This window comes from Ranitomeya imitator, chromosome 2, assembly GCF_032444005.1.
Source record: "Ranitomeya imitator isolate aRanImi1 chromosome 2, aRanImi1.pri, whole genome shotgun sequence".
Lineage (NCBI taxonomy): Eukaryota > Metazoa > Chordata > Amphibia > Anura > Dendrobatidae > Ranitomeya > Ranitomeya imitator.
The window spans coordinates 253,697,150-253,710,441 of record NC_091283.1 but is presented as its reverse complement, the minus strand read 5'-3'; the positions used below and the strand labels follow the sequence as shown (position 1 = coordinate 253,710,441).

The 13,292-nt window shown below is 44.8% G+C and overlaps 2 protein-coding genes across 2 annotated transcripts in view; both read right to left on the bottom strand.

Moving 5' to 3' along the window:
* The window catches only part of LOC138662952 (zinc finger protein 585A-like), a 187,238-nt gene that overhangs the window by 53,456 nt on the left and 120,490 nt on the right, over positions 1-13,292 (bottom strand). The gene's annotated exons all lie outside the window — the stretch shown is intronic.
* Positions 4,086-10,062, bottom strand: LOC138662950 (gastrula zinc finger protein XlCGF53.1-like). Its single transcript, XM_069748963.1, has 7 exons — positions 9,854-10,062; positions 8,490-8,639; positions 8,181-8,360; positions 7,975-8,098; positions 7,794-7,891; positions 7,505-7,595; positions 4,086-5,152 (listed from the first exon to the last, which is right to left on the bottom strand). The coding sequence occupies exons 2-7, from the start codon at positions 8,565-8,567 to the stop codon at positions 4,893-4,895; spliced, it is 831 nt and encodes a 276-aa protein (XP_069605064.1). The 5' UTR covers positions 8,568-8,639; positions 9,854-10,062; the 3' UTR covers positions 4,086-4,892.

Here is a 13,292-nt window from a genome sequence, read left to right as displayed (position 1 = left end):
GGCTTCAGAACAACTCTGTGACCATTCCTGACCGGCCCACCCAGAGCCCTGACCTAAACCCAATTGAGCATCTATGGAGAGACCTGAAAATGGCGTCCACCAACGTTCACCATCCAACCTGATGGAACTGGCAGTGGATCCCCAAATCCAGGGGTGAAAAACTTGTTGCATCATTCCCAAGAAGTCTCAAGGCTGTACTAGGTCTAAAGGGTTAATACTGAGCAAAGGGTCTGAATACTTATGACCATGTGATATTTCAGTTTTCCTTTTTAATAAATTTGCAAAAATTACTACATTTTTGTTTTTTTCCAGTCAAGATGGGGTGCAGAGTGTACATTAATGAAAAAAAAAATAACTTTTTTTTATATTTTCCTAATGGCTGCAACGAAACAATGAAAAATGTAAAGTCTTCTTCTGAATACTTTCCGTACCCAATGTATATTACAGCCATCAGCCACGCACAACTTAGAGATACATCATGGCACTGATGTACTGTTTATTATGTAGTTTATCACAATCCTGTCTGAAGTTAGTCGGTTTTATAAGAAAGTGAAAAGTCAGGATAAAGGGAAACTCTGTTATTGTCCAGAAATTCACACTTGGCCTCACTGCACATTTAATGTTGTCGATCATAAAAGTGAAGTTTGGCCAGAAAGACTGGACCTGGTCTTGTAAATCTAAAAACGACCCAAGCGATCCATAATAGGATGACCAGCCAGAGACATAATATTAGGAAAGGTGTAATCTGTCTGTTTAGACATTTCGTTTTAGAATATAAACGAGATCCCACCAGTTTAACCCCTTAGTGACAGGGCCAATTTGGTACTTAATGACCGAGCCAATTTATACAATTCTGGCCACTGTCCCTTTATGAGGTTATAATTCTGGAACGCATAGAAGGATCCCGCTGATTCTGAGATTGTTTTTTGGTGACATATTGTACTTCATGTTAGTGGTAACATTTCTTCGATATTACTTGCGATTATTTATGAAAAAAACGGAAATATGGCGAAAATTTAGCAATTTTCAAATTTTGAACTTTTATGCCCTTAAATCAGAGAGATATGTCATGAAAAATAGTTAATAAATAACATTTCCCACATGTCTACTTTACAGCAGCACAATTTTGGAAACAATTTTTTTGGGGGGTTAGGAAGTTAAAAGGGTTAAAAGTTGACCAGCGATTTCTCATTTTTACAACAAAATTTACAAAACCATTTTTTTAGGGACCATCTCGCATTTAAAGTCACTTTGAGGGTTCTATATGGCTGAAAATACGCAAACTTGACACCATTCTAAAAACTACACCCCTCAACGTGCTCAAAACCACATTCAAGAAGTTTATTAACCCTTGACGTGCTTCACAGCAACTGAAACAATGTGGAAGGAAAAAATGACGGCTGACGTCAGTGTCAGTTGCCGGGGCAAGTGCGCGCTTCAGCTGAGTGGAGGGAGCTTCGCTTTCGCCGCCGGAGCGCGGTCAGGGAAGAACTTTTTTTTTTTAATATTAAGAGCAGCGATTCAGGGGGCCCGGGGCTGAATGCTATAGAGAACGAAAGCTAGCAGTCGACAAATGAGAGTCACGGTGCTAGTGAACGGGGCCCAAAAGTCCCACAAATCGTAGAGCAAAAAAAATCACTGCACTCGTATATTGCAAGTTGCTTTGATCAAGTGGTAAGTTTATTCACAAGTGAAAGTTCATGTTGGAGCGATAGGCACAAAACGTTTCGGCCAACCCGTGGCGTTGTTCACAATATCGCTGTGGTGAACCGAAAAGACAAACAAAAGAACATAATCAGACAAAGAATATATACATATGTACAATAGCCAAGTCATATATACATTTTAACGAATACATGTCAAGTGGGTTTGCCAAAATGAAGTCCATTTGCCAAAAATAAACCCTCCCCTCACCTTACCAATCAAATTAAATATTGTCTCTATTTTTGGCAAATGGACTTCATTTTGGTAAACCCACTTGACATGTATTCGTTAAAATGTATATATGACTTGGCTATTGTACATATGTATATATTCTTTGTCTGATTATGTTCTTTTGTTTGCAGTGATTTTTTTGCTCTACGGGGCTGAATGCTAGACACACTGGGGGCAGAATGCTGGACACACTGGGGCAGAATGCTGGTGGGCACACTGGGGCAGAATGCTGGACACACTGGGGGCAGAATGCTGGACACACTGGGGGCAGAATTCTGGACACACTGGGGGCAGAATGCTGGACACACTGGGGGCAGAATGCTGGACACACTGGGGGCAGAATGCTGGACACACTGGGGGCAGAATGCTGGACACACTGGGGGCAGAATGCTGGACACACTGGGGGCAGAATGCTGGACACATAGGGGGCAGGACTGGAGACAGGTGGGGCAAAAATGGAGATACGGGGCATGATTGGAGACACGGGGCAGAATGAAAGACATGGGGGCAGGATTGGATCATGGGACAGGATGAATATGATGGAGACAGATGGGGCAGGATGGGGAGATCATATGGGGCAGAATGGATACTCATGAGGGCAGGATGGGAGAACATATGGCTGAAGCCAGGAATGAGACACACGGGGCCAGGATGGGGGATATTATTACCATAGGGGCGAATTACAGGATATTATTACTGCAGTGATGTATTTATTTTATTTTTTGAGGATACTGTTTTAAATGGGGGGGGGGTGGTCCTGTTACTGTGTAGAGTGATACTATGTCGCCTTTGATGGAATGGTCTGCGGGTGTCATGTTGCATTTTCAGAGCCCCTGATGTACCTTAACAGTAGAATCCCCCCACAAGTGAACCCATTTTGGAAACTAGACCCCCAAAGGAACTTATCTAGATATGTAGTGATCATTTTGAATGTCCAAGTGCTTCACAGAAGTTTGACGCAGAGCCATGAAAATAAAAAATCATTTTTTTCCCACAAAAATGATTTTTTAGCCCCCAATTTTTTTTTATTTTCGCAAGGGTCACAGGAGAAACTGGACCCCAAAAGTTGTTGTCCAATCATTCCAGAGTACGCCGATACCCCATATGGGGGGTAAACTACTGTTTGGGCGCATGGCAGAGCTCAGAAGGGAGGGAGCACCAGTTCACTTTTTGAACGCAAAATTGACTGTCGCGTTTGGAGACCCCCTGATGTACCTAAACAGTGGAAAAACCCCAATTCTAACTCCAACCATAACACCAACACACCCCTAATGCTAATCCCAACCCAATCCAAAACCCTAATCAAAAGCCTAACCCCAAAACACCCCTAACCCTATGGCATAACCCTAATCACAACCCTAACGCCAAAACACCCCTAACCCTAATCCCAACCCTAACCAAATCCCTAAGCCCAACACACCCCTAATCATAATCTCAACCCTATCCTCAAACCTAACCCTAAACGTAACCCTAATGCCAACTTTATCCCTAATACCAACCCTAACCCTAATCCAAACCCTAATCCCAACTCTAAGCCTAATTTTAGCCCCAACCCTAACTTTAGCCCCAACCCTAACCCTAAGTTTAGCCCCAACCCTAGCCCTAACTTTGGCACTTTTTTTTACGTTCATTTGTTTTGATAGCCAACTTTCTGGCTCAGCACTTGGCAGCTCTTTTCAAAGCCCTGATTTTTTCCTTCTTATCATATCAGGGATTTTGGAAGCCAACAGCATCATTACCCTCCGTTTTCTCATCATAATATATTTCTATCTTGTCAGCACATTCTACGTACGCTGTCATTTGGCTTTATAGTTCACAGATCTGGGCAGGTAACAGTGTCTCCTAAACCCAGGGGGTAGGTGGATCTACCAGGTTGTAAGTTCTATAGAAAAGGGCTTTCAATGACCAAAGTCATTAGAACAATTTTGGGTGGAGGAGAATGTTGTGGTCTAGAGGTAAAATGGTGATCATGGTAATACGGCCGGACTACACCGATAAAGCAAATGAACATAAACCATATAAGGTACCATAGGTGAAATGGTGCTGTTGAGACAACCCACAGTACACATGTCTCACATCAGTGCACCAATAGGACTCTCCCTATCATGTATATATAACATTAGAAAAAATTGGAGATAGGTCCAAAATGTAACAAAATACAAAGTTTATTAAATGTAGAACAACAGTTATAATGTATACAGTACAAGACTAGAATCGGGAAAAAGTGGGGCAAAAACGTCCTGACAAACAAGATGGAACAATGGCCAGCATGGGTAAGAAAAACAGGCTAAGTGCCGTAAATAAGTAAATGAACCAAAGGATAGTATCAATATTGGATCCAATGACTAGTTTAAATCAGATGTATGATGTAGTGCGCACTACCATCTGCGTATATCCCGGTTCATACACCACCACATGTGCGCTTACCCATGATGTGCCAGGTCAGGACCAATGCCACCCGCCGCCACCGACGCGCGTTTCGCCTTCTTTGTCAAGGTGCGGTGATGTGCCGTATGTCAAAACACCCTTAAATACCCACGGTACCATGCTCACATGTGCGGTGCATGTCCACAGATCAGCGCGCCGGTGATTACATCACTTCCGGCAAGCATCCAACACGCGATCCAGGGAAAAGCTAGATCTCACGTGTCGGCATCAGTGTGCCTGAAGCGATGCTCCCGAGCGCATCGATCCGAGACATGCGCACATGAGCATGGAAGGATATTATGACAGAGGGGATACCAGAAGTGAACTAATACATAGCACAACAGATCGAACGCCTCAAAACATTATACAGGTATTAAGACATATGTTTAAAACACAGATATATAACAAATAAATAACAAAAGAGCCATAAAGAAGAATACTACCAACAAATACATAAGATAATAGCATGTGAATAACCACACAATGTGTTTATATAGCAAAATGTCAAAAAGGACATAAGCAATTACACACTATATATGTGACGTGTCCCCGAATAATACATGATACATATTTATTAATAAATAGTGCACAAGAGATACTGAATATACACATCGTGCAAAAAATGGGAATGTATATAACACTCGCAATTCGATCATTATATAGTGAAAACAGCATAAAAAATGCGAACGTTGTGCCACCAGTGTAGAACTCTTCCTCCTAATATCGGGCTCAGACGATCCAATGGTGCCGGATACATAACAATGCATCCATATATACAGATTGCTATAAACTAAAAAAAGGAAAAAACAAAATAAATTATAATCAAAACACACACGACACTATAAAAAGTGCTAAGACAAGGAGACGCCAGTATCTACAAATAAGAACTAAAACTCAGATGTTCGTTGAGACCTGCCGGTGATATCGTGTTAAGTATCACGATCCACCGGCATTCTCTCTGAGCTAATAAACGTCCCAAATCACCCCCTCTTATACCAGCATGAATCTGATCGATGCCCCAGGCTTTTAAACCCCCTGGATTGCAATCATGTTTCAAACGGAAATGTCTAGGAATTGGTTTCAGGGTGCTCACATCCTCCACTCCCCGAGCGGCCTCAATGTCCCTCACATGCTCACGAATACGAATACGTAGTTCACGTGATGTGAGTCCAATGTAGACAAGGCCACATGGGCACACAGCATAGTAAACCACAAATGTCGATTTACATGTGATATAATTATTGATTTTATATTCTTTTTGGCCATCGGATGAAGTGAAGGATGTGGCACGCCTGAGATTCCTACACGCTAGACAGTCTCCACAGGGGAAAAAACCTTTTCTTTGGGTACCAGTTTGGAATAGCCCCGATGGCTTTGCGACATAGTGGCTTTTGACCAAAATGTCGCGTAGATTATTGGATCTTCTAGCTGTCATGAGGGGATGAGGTGGAAGGCATTTCTGGAGAGTAGGGTCCGTTAAAAGAACGGACCAATGACGATTGAAAATCGATCTCATCAAATCCCACCTGTGATTAAAAGTGGATATAAACCGCAACTCTCCATCTTTTTTTGTTGTATTGGGCATAGCAGACTTCCTCCTATCCACCAGCAGATCATCCCTAGGAGTATTTTTAGCACGTAAATACCCGCGCTTGACACACCGTTTACTATAACCTCTATCTGCAAAACGCTCCCCAAGATCCACAGCCTGTCTCTCAAACAGGGTCGAGGTAGTACAAATTCGCTTCGCCCGGAGGAATTGTCCAACCGGGATGGACCTGACTGTGGAACGCGGATGTGCAGAGGAGGCATGCAGCAAAGCATTGACAGATGTTTATTTCCGAAAAAGATCGGTATAAATAAAACTGTCATTTTGTACCAAGATCCTAATATCCAAAAATACTTTTTATAGTGTCGTGTGTGTTTTGATTATAATTTATTTTGTTTTTTCCTTTTTTTAGTTTATAGCAATCTGTATATATGGATGCATTGTTATGTATCCGGCACCATTGGATCGTCTGAGCCCGATATTAGGAGGAAGAGTTCTACACGGGTGGCACAACGTTCGCATTTTTTATGCTGTTTTCACTATATAATGATCGAATTGCGAGTGTTATATACATTCCCATTTTTTGCACGATGTGTATATTCAGTATCTCTTGTGCACTATTTATTAATAAATATGTATCATGTATTATTCGGGGACACGTCACATATATAGTGTGTAATTGCTTATGTCCTTTTTGACATTTTGCTATATAAACACATTGTGTGGTTATTCACATGCTATTATCTTATGTATTTGTTGGTAGTATTCTTCTTTATGGCTCTTTTGTTATTTATTTGTTATATATCTGTGTTTTAAACATATGTCTTAATACCTGTATAATGTTTTGAGGCGTTCGATCTGTTGTGCTATGTATTAGTTCACTTCTGGTATCCCCTCTGTCATAATATCCTTCCATGCTCATGTGCGCATGTCTCGGATCGATGCGCTCGGGAGCATCGCTTCAGGCACACTGATGCCGACACGTGAGATCTAGCTTTTCCCTGGATCGCGTGTTGGATGCTTGCCGGAAGTGATGTAATCACCGGCGCGCTGATCTGTGGACATGCGCCGCACATGTGAGCATGGTACCGTGGGTATTTAAGGGTGTTTTGACATACGGCACATCACCGCACCTTGACAAAGAAGGCGAAACGCGCGTCGGTGGCGGCGGGTGGCATTGGTCCTGACCTGGCACATCATGGGTAAGCGCACATGTGGTGGTGTATGAACCGGGATATACGCAGATGGTAGTGCGCACTACATCATACATCTGATTTAAACTAGTCATTGGATCCAATATTGATACTATCCTTTGGTTCATTTACTTATTTACGGCACTTAGCCTGTTTTTCTTACCCATGCTGGCCATTGTTCCATCTTGTTTGTCAGGACGTTTTTGCCCCACTTTTTCCCGATTCTAGTCTTGTACTGTATACATTATAACTGTTGTTCTACATTTAATAAACTTTGTATTTTGTTACATTTTGGACCTATCTCCAATTTTTTCTAATGTTATATATACACCGATAAAGCAGCAACAGCCGGTGATGAGAAGAATCTGTGACCTCTCTGCATTTAGTGGTCACTACTCACCTGGGTAGCCATATGTGGGAATCTCCTCTTTACACCGCTCATCCCCCCTCACATACGTCTCTGTAGTATTAATATGGGTCAGATCTTCACCCTGAAACAAATATTGTAAAAGTCACCGACAGATGGAGAAGTCCCATCTATGATCAGCTCTAATCCTGCCATCTCCACCGTTCTCATTAAACAAGTATAAAACATATAATACTGGTGGGTAAAACAAAACTGAGCACAAGACCTTCACCGGCGTCTACACATCATAGGGGAGATCTCCTGACACCTTCTCTCCATCTACCTGATGATCCTGAGGAGCATTGGGATCTTCTTGGTTACAGTCCTGTGGAAGAAGAGGACGGGGACATCTCTCTGGTGTTGTCCTCTTACTGGATAGATCTGGAGGAAACACATATAGGGAGTGAATTCATTCTTTACATACAGATAATTATAGGCCGTGTGTATTTAGTCCTGTCTATTACCTGGAGATGTGAGGGGCTGGGGAACCTCCATCGTGACGTCCTTGTACAGATCTCTGTGTCCTTCTAAATACTCCCACTCCTCCATGGAGAAATAGACAGCGACATCCTGACACCTTATAGGAACCTGACACATACAATGATACCGTCATCCCCCGATCCCTTCATAGTGTTACTGTATAATGTCCCAGCATTCCCAGCAGTGTCACCTCTCCAGTCAGCAGCTCAATCATCTTGTAGATGAGTTCTGGGATCTTCTGGTCATTGATGTCCTCATGGATCAGGGGGTGAGGTGGAGGCCCCGTGATTGGGCTCAGGGATCTTCCCCATCCCTCAGACACAGGGTCCTGACAGCGATCACTAGAGGTCTTCTTCACCACTGTGTAATCCTGGTAATGGAGAGACACATTAATAAATCTCACTACAGACATTTCCAGAGTCCTCACCTCTCCAGTTCTGTCCATCTGTTATTCCCATAGATAAGAATGATGTAATGTGACGTCATCAGAATCTCTCACCTCTCCAGTAAGCCGGAAGAGGATCTCTAGGGTGAGGTGTAATATCCTCTCCGCCATCTTGTCTCTGTCCATATCCATCTTTGATGGGTAAATCAGGAAAATGTTCTTTTGTAGAAGATCTTCACTGAGAGGATCCAATATTGTAGAGACCTGAATGAGAAGATGAGCCGATGTAACATCATAAGAATCCTGTGTAATAATACAATTACTGGAGATAATAAGGGAAACATGAGGAGATTTATTATTTTACAGTATTTAGTTTCCTTCTTTCCATCTACTAATAAATCCTATATATTTAGGCCACAGACAACAAGCAGTTTCCTCCTCGGAGTCGGCAGCTGAATACGTTTCTCATAGACTCATCTTCCATAACGCTAATTCTCGTCTCATTTACCGACCCTGGAATCGGCATTAGCAATACTGCAGAAGATATTCATTACACGCGACATGAGAAATAACTACTTCATGATGAGGACGACATCTTCATCTTCTACTACGGCTCTAGAGACAGATTTGGCCAGAGTCGGTCACTGACTCCATCACCACCGGCCTCTATATAAAGGTTTCCCGTCTTCCCCGCACTGTAATCTTCTGTCACATTAGATCTCAGGTCTGATTCACACACAGAAGTTTGAGGCTTTTATAAGAGACTAGATGGTGGCCCGATTCTAACTTATCGGGTATTCTAGAATATGTAGGTAGTATATAGCACAGGCTACGTACTATATTGCACAGTGACGTAGTATATAACATAGCTACATAGTATCTATATATATAATTGCCTAAGGGTTTTTCCATCTGTATGTCTGTCTGTCTTTCTGTCTGTCTGTCTTGGAAATCCCGCGTCTCTGATTGGTCGAGGCCACCAGTCGGGCACAGCGACGATGATGTCATAAAGGACGTAGACATCCCGCGTCTCTGATTGGTCGAGGCCACCAGGTCTCGACCAATCAGCAATGGGCACAGCGACCATGATGTCATAAAGGACGTAGAAATCCCACGTTTCTGATTCAGCGACGGGCACAGTATCGATGTAGATGTCATAATGGTTGCCATGGCAACGATGATGTCATAAAGGTTTCCTCGACCAATCAGCGACGGGCACAATCTGCCGCGAATTCTGGAATCATCATTGTCCATATACTACGGGTACATGCATATTCTAGAATACCCGATGCGTTAGAATCGGGCCACAATCTAGTATAACATATCCACGTAGTATATTGTACAGGTGTGTAGTATATTGGTCAGCGACGTAGTGAGGCCGATGTCTCCATGTACAGGGCTTCTTTCTCGGCATATGATGGTTTTCTTTGGCACTTTCCCCCATTAGAAGGGACACCTGTGGATATTGGGGTCTTTACCTGCTACAGTCCTGGAGGGATTTACTCTGTAAAGTGGACGTTGGACAAATATCACCATCAATTACCATCAGACTGAAGGAACATCGCTCCTCTTTGCGGATCTATGGATCTAGGATGAAATCCACTGTGGCCCCTGCAAGAAAAGAATGAGAAAGAGCAGAAGTTGGGTGAGACCACAATGGCCGGAGATTTATATGGCTGCTCTGTGCGCACAGGACCTGTGATGAGGTCACAGGAGGGGAGGAGTCAGGGGTCACATGATCTGGGGCCTCTGTGTATATGCAGGACTCTGCTGTGCTGGTTGTCATGGTGCTGGATGAGGAGAAGTTTATGTGTGGGGTCAGGAGGGGTTTACAGTGTGGATGTAGCGGAGCCGCGTGTAAAGGGTGTACAGAGCGGAGCCGTGTGTGTACGAGGTGTATGGAGCGGAGCCATGTGTATACGGAGCAGAGCCTGGCATGTACTGAGCGGAGCCCTGTTTGTATGGGGTCCTGTGTACTGACCAACCATATACCCCCAGCTTTGGTCACAGACCCCTCTGTGTATGCTGTATACACCCGTATACCCCCAGCTTCGGTCTCAGACTCCCCTGTGTATACTGTATACACCCGTATACCCCCAGCTTCAGTCACAGACCGCCCCGTGTACTCTGTATACACCCGTATACCCCCAGCTTCTGTGACAGACCCCCCTGTGTACGCTGTATACACCTGTATACTCCCAGCTTCAGTCGCAGACCCATCTGTGTACTCTGTATACACTCGTATACCCCCAACTTCGGTCTCAGACTCCCCTGTGTATACTGTATACACCTGTAATGACCAGAGGTCCGAATAAGATCCAGTGAGTCACAAACGAAGACCAAGGCAGAAATCTCCAACGGTATTTACTCAAAAGCAAAATAAATAAGGTAATATGGAGAATATTAAGGCAGATACACCCCAAAGATACACTAGCTCAGCAGCAGCTGAAATCACTGTGCCACTCCAAGGCCTCCTGAGAACTGTTTTTATAACAGACTAGTAAGAAATTTACCTAACAGAGTAACTAAAAACAGGAAACAAGTGTAAATTGAATGTAGTGTTATCAAGGGAGCCCCTGGAACGGCACACTGAGTATAACTTACACAACTCTAATACAAGATACACCTCTAAAGTAACCATTAAACACTCAGAGCAGAGATACCCGGGTATCTATAACTATGGTACCGTATCCTGAGATAGATTTCCTCTCAGGCAGGAATCCGCACAGGCTGCAGCCAGTCCATATCTTCAGCGCCAATAAGTTACAGCAAGCTCCTCTTGTCTTGTCGGCCGATGCCGAGCCCAAACGCCGGGGACTTAGTTAGTGGTCTCACGATGTTGTCTCTGCTTCTGTAGCTCCTAGGAATGCTTCCACGACAACCCGTCCGTCTCTGTATCAGCAGTCTGCCCAGACTTGTTTCTCCACTCAATGCACAGGTAATCCACAGCCTTCCAAATACGTACTGGGTTTTAGTAAAGTCTCAGTCTTTTCTTAGATCAACGGTTAGCTCTTCTCCAGGAAACGTTAGCAGCAAAAGTCTCTCAAAAGCTTCTTTTCCTCCAAACACACTCGCAGTAAATCCACACACAGTCTCTTTTTAAGGTATCACAGCGGCTTCAGCTTCTTCTTCCCGCCTTTTTCTCTCAGCCCTCACTTCCTTGTTTCACTTTACACACAAGACACCAGACCCCACCCCCCAGCACACATTGTCTCCGGGAGTTTTGCAGGGTCTGTCCTCTGTTGCAGCAGGCAAAAACCACAGGGTCCTAGTGCCCTCTCAGTGGGACTACAGTTCACTCTCTTACATGCCACCCCACTAGAGGTTGGCGTCCTCGACATACCTTCCCACTCAAATTCATCTTGAGCATATCGCTGAGGCGGTATTCCAGCCGTAGATCGTGTAGTTCTCCTGAGTCCTACATCAACAGGTGCAACCTTAGAGGGAGCTAAAGTCTCTTCCGTGGTCGTGTTAGTGGACGCAAGTGGAGTTGTCTCCTCCTGCGGCTTGATGTCCTGTGATACAGCGTCAGGACCAAACAGTTGACCTGATGCACTCTCCTCAACAACATCCTCCATATCCCCAACATTCTCATCACCCGAGGCCAGATCGGTCACAGGGGGCAAATAAGCAGGCGCAGGAGTAAGCACACCATCAAACTCAAGATCATTCAGAGTTCCCGCCCCTTGGAACATGGCCTCTGGCTCTAGGGGGGTAGGCGCCGAATCTTCAAACCAGCACCGTTGTAACATGTTACGATGCAAATTACGGGTTGGCCCCCCTGTCCCCACCGGTTCGACCTCGTACACTGGAATCTCAGGGTTCACCTGTTTTTTTTATCAGATACGGTATCGCCTCCCATCGGTCACTCAGCTTTCCTGACCGTCGTTTTGTCCTCACCAACACTCTGTCTCCCGGAGAGAACAGCTCTGTTTGTACAGGTCGCGTGTCCTTATGGAGTACCTGGCGAAGGCGGTCGCCCACCACCTGATGCACCACCCTCAACCGCCGCCGATGCTCTCGTACCCACTCGGATGCAGTCCGAAGGGGGGCGGAGGAGGGATCTGGCATGTTCAAATCCTCAATGTCTCGGCCAGGTCTACCAAACATCAACATGTGTGGTGAGTAACCAGTAGTACTGTGCACCCTGTTATTGTAAGCCCACATCAATTCGGGGAGATACTCAGGCCAGCATGTCTGTTGCTGACTCTCTAAGGACCTCAACATTTGCAACAAGGTCCGATTAAAACGCTCACATGCCCCGTTACCCTGACGGTGGTAAGGCGTTGTTCTCGACTGCTCGATACCATAAAGCTGGTGCAACTCTTTCATCAGCGTCCCCTGAAAGCAGGCCCCTTGATCTGAATGTATTCTCTGCGGACACCCGAACACTTGGAAGAAATGTCGGCACACTGCCTCAGCCGCCGACTTGGCCGTCTGATCTCTTGTCGGCACCGCTACAGCATACTTGGTAAAGTGATCTGTCATCACCAGGCAATAGGAGTACCCTGACGTAGAGTACCCTATCAACACGTAGTCAATCATGAGTAGCTCCAGTGGAGCTGAAGTCTTAATAGACTGTGTGGGAGCCCGCTGCTCAGGGCTTTTGTTGAGCCCACAAATTCGGCACTGCCGACACGCGTCGGCCACCATCCCTCCCAACTCAGGGCAGTAGAGGACTCGCTGCAACCACTGAAGTGTCTTTTCACTTCCAAAATGGGCCCCCTTCTCATGCGCCTCACGAGCGACCACTGGACCCATCCCTACAGGAATTATCAGTTGGTACCGATGCAGCAGCTCCGAAGGCAGGTACACCTTACGATACAACAGACTTTGTTCCACACACAATTTATCCCATTGTCGAAGGAGTTTCATTCCTTCCATGGACAACTGAGCCTTGTCCTCTGCACTGGGCCA

Excerpts from the sequence above, each read along its gene's own strand:
- LOC138662950 (XM_069748963.1), bottom strand. The coding sequence starts at position 8,567 with ATGGATATGGACAGAGACAAGATGGCGGAGAGGATATTACACCTCACC. Across the intron at positions 7,892-7,974 it reads CCAGCCCCTCACATCTCCAG|ATCTATCCAGTAAGAGGACA; the intron begins GTAATAGACAGG and ends TGTTTCCTCCAG. Across the intron at positions 5,153-7,504 it reads TCCCACATATGGCTACCCAG|TTTATAGCAATCTGTATATA; the intron begins GTGAGTAGTGAC and ends TCCTTTTTTTAG.